This window comes from Salmo salar, chromosome ssa15 (assembly GCF_905237065.1).
Source record: "Salmo salar chromosome ssa15, Ssal_v3.1, whole genome shotgun sequence".
Taxonomy (NCBI): Eukaryota; Metazoa; Chordata; class Actinopteri; order Salmoniformes; family Salmonidae; genus Salmo; species Salmo salar.
Genome location: NC_059456.1, coordinates 82,687,343 through 82,707,550, shown reverse-complemented (window position 1 = coordinate 82,707,550; position 20,208 = coordinate 82,687,343). Strand labels below are relative to the sequence as shown.

Below are 20,208 nucleotides of genomic sequence, written 5' to 3'. Positions count from 1 at the left end.
GGACCTCAGAGTTCCTTACCCTCAGTAGTCGTCTCCCTATTGTCCTGAGGCGAATCCTATGCATTTCTTCTAGCTTAGTATCAAGAGTCTTTCATTGTCTCTTACATAGTAATTGAAGATGGAAGCAAGGCTGTCCAGAAGGAAATTGCATCATACTATATTTATTCAGCAATGGAGAGATTTGGAGAAGAGGAGAGGAGGCGAGAGAAGTGGAGAGGAGAATAAGGGAGAGGAGAGGTGAATAGGGGAGGGAAGAGGAGAGGGTAGGAGAAAGGAGGGGGGGAAAGAGGGTAGGAGAGGAGAGTGAGAGGAGGGAGGGGAGGGGAGAGGAGAGGGTAGGAGGGGAGATTAGGGCAGAGGAGGAGAGCGGAGAGGAAACGAGGAGAGCGGTGGTGGAACACAGTTTAATAACAAGACTGCAGCCGCAGGCAATTAAATCTGCAGCCCAATAGAAGAGCCTGGCTGCCTGGTGTCACAGAGCCCTGTGTTGGCTTCTGAGCGGGAGTCTGTTTACACAGCCCAACTCATGATAAGAAGCTTCACACACAGGGATGATATGGTCAGTGCTGTCTATAGAGTATACTATAGACAATAGTCTGCCAGACCTGGAGCTTTGAATTAAAATAGTAATCAGATTATTTTAGACATTTCTTAAATGTCTACAAATGTTGATATTGGAATAGTTTTAGCTTAAGGTACAGTTTTATTGTACATTTTTTAGATTTAGGCTTGGCTCTTCGTTTTTCCTGCTGACAAAGGCTGTCTGCTGTCTGGACTTGTTTGTCTAGCTTATTGGCATTAGCTTATTGGCATTGACTCATTTGAATAGGAAGAGTAAGAACACATTTCATTCACTCGCATTACCATGGTACTGTTCATGTTTTTCCTATGTAACTGTTTGGAATAGTAATATTCATTGTTACAGCCTGTTGCTAAATCTTGTGTGGGAGAAGATAGCGTCTATTAGTTAAATGCAACTATATCAACAAATACATTTTTCCTTTGCCAAGTGTGTCCGTGGTTGCCCATCTCCTGTTCGTTGATGTATATCTTAAGCTGCCGTTGCTCTGTTCCTGTTCGCTCCAGTGCCCCTGTGTTGGGGTCAGGGCCAGGAGAGGAGACCAGGCAGCACGCACTGCTCTTCCCATTGATTGCCTGGACTGGATTTGAATGGACTGGCTCTTCTGCCCAGACCCTGCCAAAACCTTTAAATGGCATAAACACTAGAATAGCTTCATTTTGTTAATCGGTTGGCATGGCAATGACGTCTGTGGTCGCTAATCTGCCATCCCCCCTCCAGAAATATGCCAGTTTCTCTGAGCAGTTAGGACCATTACATGGCTTCATACAATTAGAAATACTGCATTCCTGTCTTCCTGTTGTATAACTCTGTGCTTAAAAGCTCACACACTGTGCATCAAGACCGCTTTCAAAATCACTAATACCATCTACAGTACAACTGCATTGCTATATTTACACTACATGGCTCGTCCAACATCTCATTCCAAAATCATGGACATTAATAAGGAGTTGGTCCCCCCTTCGCTGCTACAACAGCCTCCACTCTTCTGGGAAGGCTTTCCACTAGATGTTGGAACATTTCTGCGAGGACTTGCTTCCATTCAGCCATAAGAGCGTTAGTGAGGTCGGGCACTGATATTGGGCGATTAGGCCTGGCTCGCAGTCGGCATTCCAATTCATCCCAGTCAAGTTCTTCCACACCGATCTCGACCAACCATTTCTGTATGGACCTCGCTTTGTGCACGGGGGCATTGTCATGTTGAAACAGGAAAGGGTCAACCCCAAACTGCCACAAAGTTGGAATAACGGAATCGTCTAGAATGTCATTGTATGCTGTAGCGTTAAGATTTCCTTACCCTGGAACTAAGGGACCTAGCCCGAAACATGAAAAACAGCCCCAGACCATTATTCCTCCTCCACCAAACTTTACAGTTTTCACTATGCATTCGGGCAGGTAGCGTTCTCCTGGCCTCCGCCAAACTTAGATTATTTCGTCGAACTGCCAGACGGTGAAGCGTGATTCATCCCTCCAGAGAACGAGTTTCCACTGCTCCGGAGTCCGCTGGCAGTGAGCTTTACATCACTCCAGCCGACGCTTGGCATTGAACACGCTTGGCACTTAGGCCTGTGTTCGGCTGCTCGGCCATGGAAACCCATTTCATGAAGCTCCCGACGAACAGTTATTCTGCTGATGTTGCTTCCAGAGGCAGTTTGGAACTCGATATTTGTATTTGTATTTGTATTTATTATGGATCCCCATTAGCTGCTGCCAAAGCAGCAGCTACTCTTCCTGGGGTCCAGCAAAATTAAGGCAGTTCATACAATTTTAAAAACATTACAATACATTCACAGATTTCACAACACACTGTGTTCCCTCAGGCCCCTACTCCACCACTACCACATCTACAGTACTAAATCCATGTGTATGTATAGTGCGTATGTTATCGTGTGTGTGTGTGTGTGTCTGTGCCAATGTTTGTGTTGCTTCACAGTCCCCGCTGTTCCATGACGTATTTTTTATGTTTTTTAAATCTAATTTTACTGCTTGCGTCAGTTACTTGATGTGGAATAGAGTTCCATGTAGACATGGCTCTATGTAGTACTGTGTGCCTCCCATTGTCTGTTCTGGACTTTGGGACTGGGAAGAGACCTCTTGTGGCAAGTCTTATGGGGTAGTGAATGTTGCAATTGAGGACAGATGATTTTTTACACGCTACGCGTTTCAGCACTGTCCCATTCTGTGAGCTTGTGTGGCCTACCACTTCGCGGCTGAGACGTTGTTGCTCTTAGACGTTTTGACTTCCCAATAACAGCACTTACAGTTGACTGGGGCAGCTCTAGCAGGGCAGAAATTGTTGGAAAGGTGGCATTTTTATGACGGTGCCACGTTGAAAGTCACTGAATTCTTCAGTACAGGCCAATGTTTGTGGAGATTGCATGGCTGTGTGATCAGTTTTTTTATTTTTACAGTTGTCAGCAATGGGTGTGGCTGAAATAGCCGAATCCACTAATTTGAAGGGGTGTCCACATACCTTTGGCCATGTAGTGTACTTTTCCAGTTCAGTAAATGTCCAGTCCTCCATTTCCTTAGTTCTAGCTGCTTACAGAATAGAAGCCTAACCGTGGTCTCTCTCCCTGTTCCCAGGAGTGTCCCCAGATCCTGCCATCCACCCAGATCTACATCCCAGTGGGGGTGATGAAGCCCATCACCCTGCTGGCTAAGAACCTGCCTCAGCCCCAGTCTGGACAGAGGAACTACGAGTGTATCTTCCACATCCAGGGAGCCACCTACAGCGTCACCGCCTTGCGCTTCAACAGCACCAGCATCCAGTGTCAGAGGACCTCGGTGAGTACCATACCTGTCCTGTCTTATTCTGCTGTCCTCTGTCCCCAACCCAACCACCATCCTAGTCATACAGGGTAGTCATAGGTAATGCATGATAGAGGTTGTGTTTGTTTCTGTGTGTCTCTCTCTGTATCAGTGTGATCACCTTCCTTTTCAAAAAAATGAGATGCCAGCCTGAGTGGTTCTGTCTTCTTGCTTTTACCTCCCTTTGGTTCTCCCCTCCTCTCTCTCCTGTTCTTTTGATATCTTTACTCTGCCCATTTAGTTAAAGTAGAACTAGCAGCGTCCATCCTCAGCCATTATCTACCATGCTTTCCTTTCTCCCACCTCCCTCCCTCTTTCCTGCTCTCTCTTGTCCTCTCTCTCTCTCTCTCTCTCTCCTCTGTTTCCCCACTCTCTCTCCCTCTTTTTCTCCCATTGAGCCGTAGGTTTGACCAGCCTGGGTGGACAGTGCTGTAACCATGCAGGCCTGATGAAACACTGTATATTCGCTTTGACGGACTGCCGCCCATCTGCAGTCATTAACGGGTAGAGTGGTCCCGTGCGTTTGACAGTGGCATGACACTCGTCTGTGCTCCTTTATTGATGCCCGTTATAGTACTCTCTCTCCCCTCTCACTCGAGAAACTCTTGGCGCTTCTGAAGGGAAGCTAATTACGCAGCTAAGAGCGCGAGGAGAGCTGTCTCACTAAATAGGCCTTTATCGACTGTTTGCTGTCGCAGCCATTTCAAATCAACAGCCTCTGCCCGCTCAGCCAATGGCATGCCATTTCTCCATTGGATATGAGCAGCAGACAAAGCGATATGGGTGTGAACAATCAGCTAGGGCTGCCAAGCAACTGGCTACACAATAAGGGGATCATCAGGGCCAAGAAAACATTGTAGCTGTCTCGTGGTAACAAACAGCATGATAAGGTGTTATGGTTAGTATGCATCATGCACCAAATGGTGTTTCTAACGTACGGTTTTCAGCTTGTAGGGCGAGGCTAGTCCAACCTGCATCCCTCTGCTGTCTCTATGCAGTCAGTCAGTCAGTCAGTCAGTCAGTCAGTCAGTCAGTCAGTCAGTCAGTCAGTCAGTGTGCTGCTGGTGGCAGAGGGAGGCAGGGAGACACTGTAACATGTCGTTGCCACTACTCAGCAAGCCAGACAAGCTGGCAATTTTAATATGGAACGGCAATTTCAGTCGTGTTCATTTCCACAGTGAAATCACGTCAGTTAAATTAGACCAATCACTTAACATTCTGTGATTTCAGCGTGAGTGCAGCATGTCTTTGTAAAGAGCTTTCTTATTAAAGGAAGTCATTTGCATATTTACCGTGGCACGGGGTGGTCATACGGAAGGAAGACCACAGCTTTTTCCAACTTGTCAGACAGACCCAAGTTCCTTTAGCATGCCTTCACTGTACCCGCCAGGCCCCATTCAGCCCTCAAGAATGGCTCGTTCCCTCTCACTGGCCACGTCCCTTTACTGAACCAGAAAGTCCACTTCTCTCACCGAGGGCAGAATAAACAGTGCAGGCAGAACTCCAGGTAGAACCTGTAGCAGTGCACCAGCCTTGACCTTTGAAGGAGCCCAGGCCTCCTGTGAGAGCCCCAGATAGATCCTCTCATCATTAGATCAGTAGTAGTTAGTTGTCGGCGTGTGCTTGAGGTGTATTGACCTCTTCGTCTCTAAAATGCGAACAGTTAATAAAACATGAACATTCGTTAAGGGAGCGAGAGACGGAGAGAGAGAGAGAGAGAGAGAGATCCAGGCAGATCGATTGAATAAACAAGAGAGGTGCACTGTAGTGTGTTCTGCCGTGTGCTGTGGACTATCATTGAGTTTATTAGCTCATCGGCCCGTCTCTCTGCTGACCAGAGAACAGAGGACACAGCACCTCCATCCTGCTCTAGTGTTTACACTGTAGAGACACTCTAGTCAACCTAGTGTTTACCATCAATCTCCAGAGTGGTGTATGTGTGGATGGTGTATGGATGGAGATGGTGTATGTGTGGATGGATGGATTCATGTGTATCGACGGAGCATGTTGGAGTGTGTGTGTGTGTGTGTGTGTGTGTGTGTGTGTGTGTGTGTGTGTGTGTGTGTGTGTGTGTGTGTGTGTGTGTGTGTGTGTGTGTGTGTGTGTGTGTGTGTGTGTGTGTGTGTGTGTGTGAGTGAATAGGTCTTGCAGACACAGAGGACTGGGTTGGAGAGTTAACATCCATCTTGCAGAGCACCTGCACCTTCTCTTAGTAAGAAATGCATGGCAATTAAAATGGGCTGCTGAGGCCAAGCTAACCCATAAGGATGATGTCATTCATGATCTAACTAGCTCATATCCTGTATCTGTAGGTCAGTTTTAGAGTCCTTCCACCATACTATTTGATCAGTTAGAGTGGAGAGGGAGAGCCAGAAGGAGAGCTTGGAGCACAGGGGAGAAATACAGAGAGATCATATCAGGGAACGCTTCATCATATTGGCTTCCTCTCTGGGAGATGGCTGGCCTCTCTGTCCCCTCTGGACCCCCCCCCACAATGATTGAAGTGGGAAAAGGAGGGGAGATCTTGTCCAGGATCTCCCCTTCAGCAGCTTCAGTCTCTCAGCCTCGGTAGGAAGAGGACGAGGCCTGTCAGGTTTCTTTGATAGGATCTAAGTCATTCCCGTGCAGATAACATGATGATGAATTGTATTGGTCCAGCAGAGTGACTGGCAACCCCGGGATCACCGCATGTCCCTTTAACTGAGGGAGAAAATAAAATGTTAGTAGAGGGTGAGAAGGAAAGGATGGGTCGTCTAATGAGACGAGGGAACAGAGAAGCTGGAGAGATGCGTTTTTATATGGGGCAGAGGGAGACAGAGAGAAGCATAGAGAGAATGACAGAAAGAGATGGTGAACAACAGAAAGAAAGGGGTTATGTTACAGAACAGAATGTAAGGTGATTGGTCCCAGCATCATGCTCCATGCTCCGGTGGCAGTCCTACAGCCTCTACTGCTGTGTGTCTATTGCCTGCAGGGTAGTAGAATACTCCCACCTGGCCTGACCGCTCAGTCCCTCTCTTCCACTCTCCACCCGCACCACCATGGACCCAGGGCTGGAGAGGAAAGGTTGGTCCACTTAACTGTAAACTCTGTTTGGTGCTGTGTTTCCTCCATTCCTCAGAGCCCATCGGGCGGGAGAAGAAGGCACACAGACAGACTCCACAGAGTACCATTCTGCTGTTAAACAAGAAGCTGTTTTGATTGCATTAGATTTCATGTTTGTGTTTCCACAGGGGTGACAACAACAGAGTAAATGTGACTGTGAGACTGTATACCATGTCCTTATTTGACATTTCTCAAAGAAAGATGCATTGTAGACCATGATGCTTGCTATTAGCATGTATTACCTGTGGAGTACACACACAGCCTAGTCTGGCCAAGTCTCAGATCTGAGAAGGATAGAGCCAATAAGACTTGTTCACTGTCTGTTTATGCGTTATCGAACGTAGTGCTTGCATTTAACACACAATCGCACATTCTTGCACAGCAGGGACATACACTCTCACATGCCTCGATACACGTTCATGGACACATAAGCACATACAGTACTGTATGTATAGATAGCATACACAGTTCTCCAGTGGGGTTTAAAAGTCCAGAATCAGGCATATGGAAATGCTTCCCATGAACACTGTAACTAGCTGTACCAGACTCTGGACGCCCAGCATCAGCACAATATTGGCCCCTTTTTTAAGTGATTTATGATACAACCAGAATTGCTTGTGCATCTAGATTCTGGTAGACATATTCATGTATTTATATTACACAGGCATACTAACATACAGGCACACGTGTACGAGTAAACCCACAGAAAACATACACGCGCCATATAATAAGAAATCTTTCATGCAGCAACTTAATTTTATTCAATTCAAATGCTGCTGGGGTATGTTGCATTGGCTCATAAATGGAATAGAAAAAGGTAAATTCCTGCCCCATCAGAGAGAGAGAGAGAGAGAGAGAGAGAGAGAGAGAGACCCCTCATCCAGCTGGTCCTGGGGCTGAGTTCACAAACCTGTTCTACTAACACACTGAAGCCTCAGGACCAGAACATCCAATCAATCAGAATAAACCAAATTACAACACAGTCAAAACAAAACTACATTGCTTATTGGGAAACACAAGCACAAACACAAAGCAAAATGCAGTGCTATCTGGCCCTAAATCGACAGTACACTATGGCAAAATATTTGACCATGGTTACTGATCAAAACCTTAGAAAAACCTTGACAAAGTACAGGCTCAGTGAGCACAGCCTTGCCATTGAGAAGGGTAGACACAGGAAAACCTGGCTCCCTGTAGAGGAAAGGCTGTGCAACCACTGCACAACAGCAGAACCTGAGACGGAGCTGCATGTCCTGACAAAATGTAAAAAATATAAAACAATTAGAGAGTGTCATTTCCCCAAATTTGAAACCCTTATTCAAGGTTTTAAAGACCTCTCTGATGAGAGTAGGCTACCCGTCCTGTTGAGGGAGGACGCAGAGAGCTGTGTGTTGGCAGCGCACTACATTGCTGCCTGCCATAAGATGAGGGACAGTGTCTGACAGACCAATAAACCTGCACATGTCCTCTACTGTATGATTATTGTTATTGTTGAATATATGGTTATTTTGACCCTTGGTTATTGTTGTTACTGTTGTCCCGTTGACAATATTTGATTCTCATTTTTTATTTATTTTTATATTGTAAATATCCAAAATAAGCTTTGGCAATATGTATATTGTTACGTCATGCCAATAAAGTGAATTTAATTTAATTTAATTGAGAGAGAGAGAGAGAGAGAGAGAGAGAGAGAGAGAGAGAGAGAGAGAGAGAGAGTAATAAACAGACAGACAGACAGACAGACAGACAGACAGACAGACAGACAGACAGACAGACAGACAGACAGACAGACAGACAGACAGACAGACAGACAGACAGACAGACAGACAGTAATAAAGAGACAGACAGACAGACAGACAGACAGACAGACAGACAGACAGACAGACAGACAGACAGACAGACAGACAGACAGACAGACAGACAGACAGACAGACAGACAGACAGACAGACAGACAGACAGACAGTAATAAACAGACAGACATAAAGAGACAGACATAAAGAGACAGAGAGACAGACAGACATAAAGAGACAGAGAGACAGAGAGACAAAGAGAGATACAAGGAGAGAGAAAGAGAGAGAAAGAGAGAGATACAAAGAGAGAGACAGAGAGAGAGACAAAGAGAGAGAGACAAAGAGAGAGACAAAGAGAGAGAAAGAGAGAGAGAAAGAGAGAGATACAAGGAGAGAGAAAGAGAGAGATACAAGGAGAGAGAAAGAGAGAGACACAAAGAGAGAGAAAGAGAGAGATACAAAGAGAGAGACAAAGAGAGAGAAAGAGAGATACAAAGAGAGAGATACAAGGAGAGAGACAGAGAGAGAGACAAAGAGAGAAAGAGAGATACAAAGAGAGAGACAGAGAGAGATACAAGGAGAGAGACAGAGAGAGAGACAAAGAGAGAGACAAAGAGAGAGACAAAGAGAGAGAAAGAGAGATACAAAGAGAGAGATACAAGGAGAGAGAAAGAGAGAGATACAAGGAGAGAGAAAGAGAGACACAAAGAGAGAGAAAGAGAGAGATACAAAGAGAGAGACAGAGAGAGAGACAAAGAGAGAGACAAAGAGAGAGAAAGAGAGATACAAAGAGAGAGATACAAGGAGAGAGACAGAGAGAGAGACAAAGAGAGAAAGAGAGATACAAAGAGAGAGACAGAGAGAGATACAAAGAGAGAGACAGAGAGAGAGACAAAGAGAGAGACAAAGAGAGAGAAAGAGAGATACAAAGAGAGAGACAGAGAGAGAGACAAAGAGAGAAAGAGAGATACAAAGAGAGAGACAGAGAGAGAGAGACAAAGAGAGAAAGAGAGATACAAAGAGAGAGACAGAGAGAGAGAGAAAGAGAGAGACAGAGAGGGAGACAAAGAGAGAGAAAGAGAGAGAGACAAAGAGAAAGAGAGATACAAAGAGAGAGACAGACAGCGAGAGAGCGATGGCATCTAGAGGAGGGGAAGGGGGTTTCTCAGTAACATTGCTTAGGTGGGTTGGGGGCGGGCCCCTCGCTGATGTTTTAACCACACACGCAGGTACCCCTTCAAAATGACTAATTATCTGTGGGTGACCTGCACAAAGACACTGGGTTCTTCCCCTTCTCCCGAGCAGCATCTGGCCTGTTTTGTTAACATCAGCACTTTTCTGCCCAGCAGACACGGGATATCCAGCCTACACACACACATTCACAATCACAAACACACCAGAGCGCCCTCCTCTCTATATGAATAGCCCAGGACATGCAATTCCAGGAGACAATTAATTGAGAGGAAAGATGATAAAGAATGAAATACTGGTTCATGTGTATGTTGTTCTTAATGAGGTCAGGGACATGTTACTGCTCACCTTGGGTTTTCTCTGTTCGCATGGCTGATTAATTTCACACAACAGCCTCCACACACCGGCCAGGACATAGTCATGAGCATGATTACTCATCCTGGAACAGAGGAGGACCTGAGAGGACCTGAGAGGAACAGAGTGGAACAGAGAGGAGCACAGAGAGGAACACATAGGAACAGAGTGGAACACAGAGGAACAGGAAAGACATAGAGAGGAACACAGAGGAACAGAAAAGGAGCAGAAAGGAACAGAGAGGAACAGAGAGGAACACAGAGGAACAGGAGAGGTTTAGAGAGGCATACAGAGGAACATTAGAGGAACAGGAGAGGGACAGGAGAGGAACATTAGAGGAACAGGAGAGGAACAGGAGCGGAACATTAGAGGAACAGGAGAGGAACACAGAGGAACAGGAGAGGAACATTAGAGGAACAGGAGAGGAATATTAGAGGAACAGGAGAGGAACAGGGAGGAACATTAGAGGAACAGGAGAGGAACAGGGAGGAACATTAGAGGAACAGGAGAGGAACAGGAGAGGAACATTAGAGGAACAGGAGAGGAACAGAGGAACAGAGAGGAACATTAGAGGAACATTAGAGGAACAGAGAGGAACAGAGAGGAACAGGAGAGGAACAGGAGAGGAACACAGAGGAACACAGAGGAACAGAATATGAACATTAGAGGAACAGAGAGGAATAGAGAGGCACACAGAGGAACAGGAGAGGAACAGAGAGGAACACAGAGGAACAGGAGAGGAATAGAGAGGCACACAGAGGAACAGGAGAGGAATAGAGAGGCACACAGAGGAACAGGAGAGGAACACAGAGGGACTGGAACAGAGAGGAACAGGAGAGGAACAGGAGAGGAGTAAAGATAAACAGGGCCTATCCTATCCTTCTAGGTGTGATGAAGACACCAGTCCTGACTCTCTCCCAGCTATCTAGGTGTGATGAAGACACCAGTCCTGACTCTCTCCCAGCTATCTAGGTGTGATGAAGACACCAGTCTTGACTCTCTCCCAGCTATCTAGGTGTGATGAAGACACCAGTCCTGACTCTCTCCCAGCTATCTAGGTGTGATGAAGACACCAGTCCTGACTCTCTCCCATCTCTATCCTGGTGCTGGCTGGTCCTGCAGTAAACCACCTGTCTGGTGCCAGTGAGTGACATGGCGTTGAGTTGATGTCACGCTTGCATCATGGTGTCATTGGCATGTTGTAAACGTGCACATAAATAAAGCAGGGTGGTGGCGGCAAGGAGAACAGGGCATCTTGGTGGTTGGTGGCCGTTGTGTCGCAGGCGGACTAATCGTTGCCTTTAAAGTTTAATGTGGGCCTACCACAGAGATGCATCAGGAGCAGGGTTAGAGTGCTGGTGGCCAGGGCCTTTACTCATGAATGATGAATGGACAGGGTAGGGGGCTAGGCTGGGATCCCATGTTCTGCCCAGTTTAGTGTTGTGATTTAACAGACAAGAGTGGTTGAGGTCAAAATGACCAGATGGGTTCTTGTAACAGAGGCAAGGAACATTTTGGATGTAGAGTGAGTTAAAATAGGAGTTTTCAAGTCAGATCACTGAATAAGGCTGTAAATACAGCTGAAAGCAACTAAATAAACAATGCAGCATAAGATGTGGAGACCAGTGTTAATTGAGTGGGTTAAGGGTTGGCCTTTATGGCCAGGCTATGCGTAGGTTGGAGGCTGGGCCAGAAAGTCTGGGTGAAGGGCTCCTGGGGTCTGTACATACAGTACAGTGTGTGTTAGACCTCAGCCCACTCTCTGACTGATCTCTGTAGCCGACGTGAGTAGGACTTTCAAACGTGTTAACCCCCTCAAGGCTGCCGGCCCAGAAGGCATACCAAGCCGTGTCCTCAGTGCATGCGCAGACCAGCAGACTGGAGTCTTCATAGACATTCAACCTCTCCCTATCCCAGTCTGTAATCCCCACTTGCTTCAAGGTAACTGAACTAAATGAATATTGCCCCATAGCACACAGCTCTGCCATCGTGAAGTGCTTTGAGAGGCTAGTCAAGGACCATATCACCTCCAACTTGCCCGATAGCTTAGTACCTACTACAATTTGCATACCGCCCCAACAAATCCATCGCACTGCACAGCGCCTTATCCCACCTTGACAAGAGGAATAGCTACTGTATGTGAGAATGGTGTTCATCAACTACAGCTCTGCTTTCAACACCATAGTTCTCTCCAAGCTTGTCACTAAGCTCAGGGCCCTGGGTCTGAAGTCCTCCCTGTGTAACTGGGTCCTGGACTTCCTGACGGGCCGACTCCAGGTGGTGAGGGTAGGCAACATCACCTCCGTCACGACTTCCGCCAAAGTCGGTCCCTCTCCTTGTCCGGGCGGCGTTCAGCGGTCGACGTCACCGGTCTTCTAGTCATCGCCGATCCACCTTTCATTTTCTATTTGTTTTGTCTTTGTTTTCTATCCACCTGGTTTCATTCCCCAATTCCATGTTCATGTATTTAACCCTCTGTTTCCCCCATGTCTTTGTGCGTGATTGTTTCCATGTTCATTCGGTACGTTAGACTTCATGCACCAGCTACACCCACCTACTGACATCAGGACTACCACTTTTGTGTCGTCAGCAAACTTGATGACGGAGCTGGAGTCGTGTGTAGCCACGCAGACATGGGTGAACAGGGAGTACAGGAGGGGGCTGTGTTGAGGGTCAGCATGGCGGAGGTGATGTTGCCTACCCTCACCACCTGGGGTCGGCCCGTCAGGAAGTCCAGGACCCAGTTACACAGGGAGGACTTCAGACCCAGGGCCCTGAGCTTAGTGACAAGCTTGGAGAGAACTATGGTGTTGAAAGCAGAGCTGTTGGACATGAAATCAGCAGGAAATCAGCTAAAAGTGATTTTAACTGAGGAAATCTGTTCCCAAGTATTCCCATGCATAAATAGAGGCAAATTTGGTCGTATCAGAATGTAATTAAGATTTTAAATAATTCTGTTTTTGTCAAAATTATACTATATCTGTTTGGGATTCTTACGGTCAATTTGCAGTGTACAAATGATCTATTACTATGTTCCGGCCCCCGAACAGCCGCTCAAGGAAAAATCGGCCCTCGGCTGGATGTAATTGGGGACCCCTGGCCTACAGGGAAGAGGTTAGAGCCCTGGCGGAGTGGGCCAGGAAAATGACCTCTTCCTCAATGTCAAAAAACAAAGGAGCTGATCGTGGACTACAGGAGACAGAAGAGGGAGCACGCCCCCATCCACATGGACGGGGCCGCAGTGGAGAGGGTCAAAGCTTGGCGTGCACATCACTGAGGACCTGAAATGGCAGACGCCGTTTGAAGGCGGTTGAAGAAATTCAGTATGGCCTCTAAGACCCTCACACACTTCTACAAATGCAGCATTGAGAGTATTCTGCCTGGTACGGCAACTGCAATGCCCTCAACCGCATGGCTCTCCAGAGGGTAGTGCGTTCAACCCAACGTGTCACCGGGAGCATGCTGCCGGCCCTCCAGGACATTTAGAACACTCGGTGTCAAAGGAAGGCCAAGAAGATCATCAAGGACCTCAGCCACCCGAGCCACGGTCTGTTCACGCTGCTACCTTCTAGCAAACAGAGACGGTACAGCTTGCCATCAGACATCACTAATCGGCTGCCTGCCCGGTACTCAGCCCTGCACCTTGAGACTAATGTGCCATGTATATAGAGTCATTGAATGCTGGCCACCTCATATTCTGTTTATTTACTGTTGTTTACTCACTGTATATGTACAGTATATACTGTATTCTCAACATAGCCCATCGTAGATACTACTGTACATACAATTTCCTTTCCAATGAGATACTGTCTATACACGCCACATATTTATATTCTGCATTCTAACACATGCTCCCTCTAATATATCTACTCAGGATTGTTAATTGGTCCCATTCTGTCATTTCTTGATTTTTGTTCATATATATATATATTTTTTATTATTTTTTGTTTGTATTGTATTTATGAGACATTCTACTGCACTGTTGGAGCTAGTAACATAAGCATTTACCTGCACCTGCTATAACACCTGCAAATCTCTGTACACAACCAATCAACTTTGATTTGATTTGATTTGACTGGGTGCCCATGGGAAGAGGCACAAGGCTGGGAGGAAGCGCAGGGCCCAAATGAGACGTGTCAGGGAACAAATTGAAAATGCCAATTTCACTTACTCCTCGGCATCGTTCTTCACGCCTAAATTCTGCCACTTATTTCATGTGTAAATTAATGGCCTCCTCACAGTCATTGAGATTTATCCAGATTTCCATCCTCCTTTCGCTCCCATTCTCCCTCCCCCTCAGCTCAACATATACCTCTGTATGCACTGGATGTGTGGTATTGGAAACCTGATGGGTGTGTTTGTGTGTCTGTTCATATTTGTGAGAAAGTTCGTTTTTTGAGGGGGTTTCTGGGTGCAAGTGTTGTGATTGGGTGAAGAGTGAGGTTCTCTCCTCTTTCTCTTACTCCTCTTCTATCATACCAATCTGGCCATGTCTCACACATAGTGATGTGAATACTGACACTGAATGTTCAGGCTCCATGAGGCCTGTAGATACTGATCAATGTTTGTTTCTCTTTCTCTCCCTCTTTTCAGTATGACTATGACGGTAATGACATCAGTGACCTGCCTGTGGATCTCTCTGTGGTGTGGAATGGCAACCAAGTCATCGACAACCCCTTCAACATACAAGGTAAAACCTCCCCTCTACCTCTTTCCTCCCTTCTCCCCTCATCTCCTCTCTCCCCTCCTCTCCTCTCTCCCCTCTTCTCCTCTCTCACCTCCTCTCCTCTCTCACCTCTTCTCCTCCCTCCTCTCTTCTCTCCCCTCCTCTCCTCTCTCCCCTCCTCTCTCCCCTCTTCTCTTCTCTCTCCTCCTCTTTTCTCTCCTTACCTCCCCTCTCTCCCCTCCTCTCCTCTCTCCCCTCTTCTCCTCTCTCTCCTCCTCTTCTCTCTCCCCTCCTCTCTCCCGTCTTATCCTCTCTCCCCTCCTCTCCCTTCTCCCCATCCTCTCCTCTCTCCCCTCTTCTCCTCTCTCCCCTCTTCTCCTCTCTCCCCTCCTCTCCCTTCTCCCTTCCCCCTCCTCTCCTCTCTCCCCTCTTCTCCTCTCTCCCCTCTTCTCCTCTCTCCCCTCCTCTCCCTTCTCCCCTCCCCCTCCTCTCCTCTCTCCCCTCTTCTCCTCTCTCCCCTCTTCTCCTCTCTCCCCTCCTCTCCCTTCTCCCCTCCTCCCCTCCTCTCCTCTCTCCCCTCTTCTCCTCTCTCCCCTCCTCTCCCTTCTCCTCTTCTCTCTCCCCTCGTCGCTACACTCTTTTAAATCCCTAAGATCCAATTGGAGGAGCCCCTTCCTCTCCAGCAGCACGTCTTTGAAAGGGAATTAAAGTGTTTTTACGCATGGCTACGCCTCTTGCTAGGCCCCGCTGGGTTCAATAATGCTTATCTCTCCCAGCGCTGTTTGCAGTAACTCCCTCCAAAACAACATGCTGCAGATGAATAGAGTGGTGATAAATAAATAAAGAGAGGGATGGATGAAATTCGAGGAAGAGAACACGATTTGGGCCTTTGTTCCTCTGTGATCTGGCAGGTCTGGGGTCAGATCCTACTATTGCTGCTTAGGAGGCTCATCCTGCTGGATGGAGATCTCAGTCATCACTAGGGGAAAGATAGTTGAGTAGCACTGTGTTTAAGATAAACATCCTAACACATTTTTGTTTAAATTTGTATTTCACCTTTATTTAACCAGGTAGGCTAGTTGAGAACAAGTTCTCATTTACAACTGCGACCTGGCCAAGATAAAGCAAAGCAGTGCGACACAAACAACAACACAGAGTTACACATGGAATAAACAAACATACAGTCAATAATACAATAGAGAAAGTCTATATAAAGTGTGTGCAAATGAGGTAGGATAAGGGGGTGAGGCAATAAATAGGCCATAGTGGCGAAATTATTACAGTATGGCAAATTAAACACTGGGGTGATAGATGTGCAGAAGATGAGTGTGCAAGTAGCGGTACTGGGGTGCAAAGGAGCAAAATAAATAAAATAAATAACAATATGGTGATGAGGTAGTTGGATGGGCTATTTACAGATGGGCTATGTACAGGTGCAGTGATCTGTGAGCTGCTCTGACAGCTGGTGCTTAAAGCTAGTGAGGGAGATTTGAGTCTCCAGCTTCAGTGATTTTTGCAGTTCGTTCCAGTCATTGGCAGCAGAGAACTGGAAGGAAAGGCGGCCGAAGGAGGAATTGGCTTTGGGGGGTGACCAGTGAAATATACCTGCTGGAGCGCGTGCTGCGGGTGGGTGCTGCTATGGTGACTAGTGAGCTGAGATAAGGCAGGGCTTTACCTAGCAACGACTTATAGATGACCTGGAGCCAGTGGGTTTGGTGAGAAATATGTAGCGAGGACCAGCTAACGAGAGCATACAGGTCGCAGTGGTGGGTGGTATATGGGGCTTTGGTGACAAAACGGATGGCACTGTGATAGACTGCATCCAATTTGCTGAGTGGAGTGTTGGAGGCTATTTTGTAAATGACATCGCTGAAGTCGAGGATCGGCAGGATAGTCAGTTTTACGAGGGTATGTTTGGCAGCGTGACTAAAGGATGCTTTGTTGCAAAATAGGAAGCCGATTCTAGATTTAATTTTGGATTAGAGATGCTTAATGTGAGTCTGGAAGGAGAGTTTACAGTCTAACTAGACACCTAGGTATTTGTAGTTGTCCACATATTCTAAGTCAGAACCGTCCAGAGTAGTGATGCTGGACGGGTGGGAAGGTGTGGGCAGCGATCGGTTGAAGAGCATGCGTTTAGTTTTGCTTGCATTTAAGAGTAGTTGGAGGCCACGGAAGGAGAGTTGTATGGCATTGAAGCTCGTCTGGAGGTTAGTTAACACAGTGTCCAAAGAAGGGCCAGAAGTATACAGAATGATGTCACATGGAGTTATCCTTTACCAATGGGGTGTGGATCCACCCTGTGTTTCCCCACCATGTGGTGTAGCTGGGGGTCTCCAGCTAGGATTCTATCCTTTCTATTTAGAGTGGATAGAAGTAATATCATGATGTCTCCCGCATCCTCACGCCGTATTTTAGACACCCCATTCTGGTCATTGGATCAAGGTTATTTGATCTAAACACATGCTTTATGTCGAATTGCATTTATCGCTTGGCCTCATTTGTTAATTGGCATTCGCGAACTCACTCTGCATATTGCTGCTTGAGCGTGACCTGATTTGGTGTTGTGGGGGCTGGGCCTGTACAAGGCTGAAGTGTCTGTCTGACTGCTCTAAAAGCCTTTACATGAAAGCATTGTGGATGAAATGGACCCCTCTCTCTCTCAGTAATATAAGATAAGTAGAGGTTTTAACAAGCAATCACCTTGGATGCTGAGACTTTAGCCCTCTTTATTCTACTGTCTATGGATTGTCACAAAATCTGTAATGACACACCCATTTCCTGATGTTGGAATACAGTCTCTTCCATAGTAGCATTTGTTAAAGCTGGAACGGAAATTAAGAATCTAAACTTTCTTAGTACCTGCTGTGCATAGGCCAGTTACATTGTACTCTGCCCAAACTTCCACGCTTAATTTGACATGCTGAAACATCCCGAAACTAAATTTCAAACTAGCCCTGCTTTATTAAAGCCCAACAAAGACCTTCCCTTCCCTTTCCTTTCCTCACCCTTCCCTGTGTTTTTCTCTATTTGTCTCTGTCCCTCCCTCCCTCCCTCCGTGAATCACGGTGAATTATCCATCTCTGCCAGACTGCCCGAGAAAGCCCACTTTTGCCTTGGTGTAAAGTGGAAATCTTAATGTAATTAAATCATTAATTTGGTTCAGTTTAATTAGCACCGCGCTACTTTTAAGCTTAGCCGTGGCAAATCAGATTAGCAGGCAGGTCCGCGGCGGGTGGATGGATACGCCGTCTCCTTTGAAGTCCTGCGGCTGTCTGTGGAGTGCCATGATGTTCTTTTTTCAACATCTCTCTTTTGTTTTCTCTCTCCCTCTCACTCTATTTATCTATTTCTCTCTCCCCTCTCTCTCCTTCTTTCTCTTTCTCCTCTCTCTCAATTCTTACTGCTAATTGCTAATTCTTTTAAAAGCATAACTCTGAGCATTAGTGCCCCCCACCAAAAAAACACAACAACAAGGGGATTAGGTGTTTTCATGTCTTATTTTACTGCTTGTTTCTCATACCACAGCATGAAGGTGAAATGCAACGTGTTGAAACTTAGTCTCAAACAACAACAATGATATTCACCTCTATCTCTCCTCTCTCTCTCTGTTCTCACTGTGTTTCAGCCCACCTGTATAAGTGTTATGCGCTGCGGGACAGCTGTGGGATGTGTCTGAAGGCTGACCCCAGGTTCGAGTGTGGCTGGTGTGTTCAGGAGAAGAAGTGTTCTCTGAGACAGGAGTGTGCGCCGCTGGAGAGTAGCTGGATGCACGCCACCGCTGGCAACAGCCGCTGTACACACCCAAAGATCACCAAGGTGAGACAGGCTCTAGGTGTGTGTGGGTGTGGGTGTGTAGTAGGATCCAGTTCAAATCAAATTGTATTTGTCACATGCGCCGAATACAACATGTGTAGACCTTACCGTGAAATGCTTACTTACAAGCCCTTAACCAACAGTTCAAGAAAATATTTACTTGGCGCAGCTGTCTAAAGCCCTGCATCGCAGTGCTAGAGGCGTCACTACAGACCTGGTTCCGATCCCGGGCTGTATCACAACAGGAGACCCATAGGACGGCGCCCCGCGTCGTCTGGGTTAGGAGATGGTTTGGCCGGGGGGCTTTACTTGGCTCATCGCGCTCTAGTGACTCCTTGTGGTGGGCCGTGCACCTCTAGGCTGACCTCGGTCGTCAGTTGAACGGTGTTTCCTCCAACATGTTTCCTCCAACATGCAGCTGGCTTCGAGGTTAAGCGGGCGGGTGTTAAGAGGCGCGGTTTGGCGGGTCATGTTTTGGAGGACGCATGACTCGACCTTCGCCTTTCCCGAGCCCGTTGGGGAGTTGCAGTGATGAGACAAGATCGAAATTGGGGAGAAAAAGGGGGTCAAATAGAAAAAAAATATATTCTAATATGATCAAAAGTAACACAATAAAATAACAATAACAAGGCTATATACAGGGAGTACCGGTACCAAGTCAGTGTGCGGGAGTACAGGTTAGTCAAGTTAATTAGGTAGGGGTAAAGTGACTATGCATAGAGAATAAACAGTGAGTAGCAGCATTGTAAAAACAAAGGGGGGGGGGGGGTGTCAATGTAAATAGTCCAGGTGGCCATTTGATTAAATATTCAGTAGTCTTATGGTTTGGGGTTAGCCGCTGTTAAGGAGCCTTTTGGCTCTAGACTTGGCGCTCCGGTACCGCTTGCCGTGCGGTACCAAAGAGAACACTCTATGACTTGGGTGACTGGAGTCTTTGACCATTTTTTGGGCCTTCCTCTGACACCACCTGTATAGAGGTCCTGGATGGCAGGAAGCTTAGTCCCAGTGATGTACTGGGCTGTATGCACTACCCTCTGTAGTGCCTTACTGCGAGAGGCCGAGCAGTTGCCATTCCAGACGGTGATGCAACCGGTCAGGATGCTCTCGATGGAGCAGCTGTAGAACTTTTTGAAAATCTGTGGACCCATGCCAAACCTTTTCAGTCTCCTGAGGAGGAATAGGTGTTGTTGTGCCCTCTTCATGACTGTCTTGGTGTGTTTGGACCATGATAGTTTGTTGGTGATGTGGACACCAAGGAACTTGAAGCTCTCGACCGGCTCCACTGCAGCCCCGTCGATGAGAATGGGGGCGTGCTCGGTCCTCCTTTTCCCGTAGTCCATGATCATCTCCTTTATCTTGCTCAGGTTGAGGGAGAGGTTGTTGTCCTGGCACCACACGGCCAGGTCACTGACCTCCTCCCTATTGGCTGTCTCACCTTTGTCGGTGATCAGGCCTACCATTGTTGTGTCGTCAGCGAACTTAATGATGTTGTTGGAGTCGTGCTTGGCCACGCAGTCATGGGTGAACAGGGAGTAAAGGAGGGGACTAAGCACCCCCCCCGAGGGGCCCCCGTGTTGAGGATCAGCGTGGCAGATGTGTTGCTACCTACCCTTACCACCTGGAGGCAGCCCGTCAGGAAGTCCAGGATCCAGTTGCAGAGGGAGGTGTTCAGTCCCAGGGTCCTTAGCTTAGTGATGAGCTTTATGGTCACTATGATGATGAACGCTGAGCTGTAGTCAACGAACAGCATTCTCACATAGGTGTTCCTTTGCCAAGGTGGGAAAGGGAAGTGTGGAGTACGATTGAGATTGCGTCATCTGCGGATCTATTGGGGCGGTATGCTTCTTGGCTACGGACGTGAGTGCTACAAGGCTCTTTTGCATAGCTGGATTGG

General features: G+C 47.1%; 1 protein-coding gene across 2 annotated transcripts in view; it reads left to right on the top strand.

Annotated features, from left to right (window-relative positions):
* LOC106572368 (plexin-A1) overlaps positions 1 to 20,208 on the top strand; it is a 269,207-nt gene that overhangs the window by 196,965 nt on the left and 52,034 nt on the right. For both annotated transcript variants that reach the window (XM_014146446.2, XM_014146445.2), the window contains exons 10-12: positions 3,167 to 3,367; positions 14,426 to 14,522; positions 18,127 to 18,317. In XM_014146446.2, coding sequence (XP_014001921.2) covers positions 3,167 to 3,367; positions 14,426 to 14,522; positions 18,127 to 18,317 — 489 coding nt within the window. The remainder of the gene's footprint in view (positions 1 to 3,166; positions 3,368 to 14,425; positions 14,523 to 18,126; positions 18,318 to 20,208) is intronic.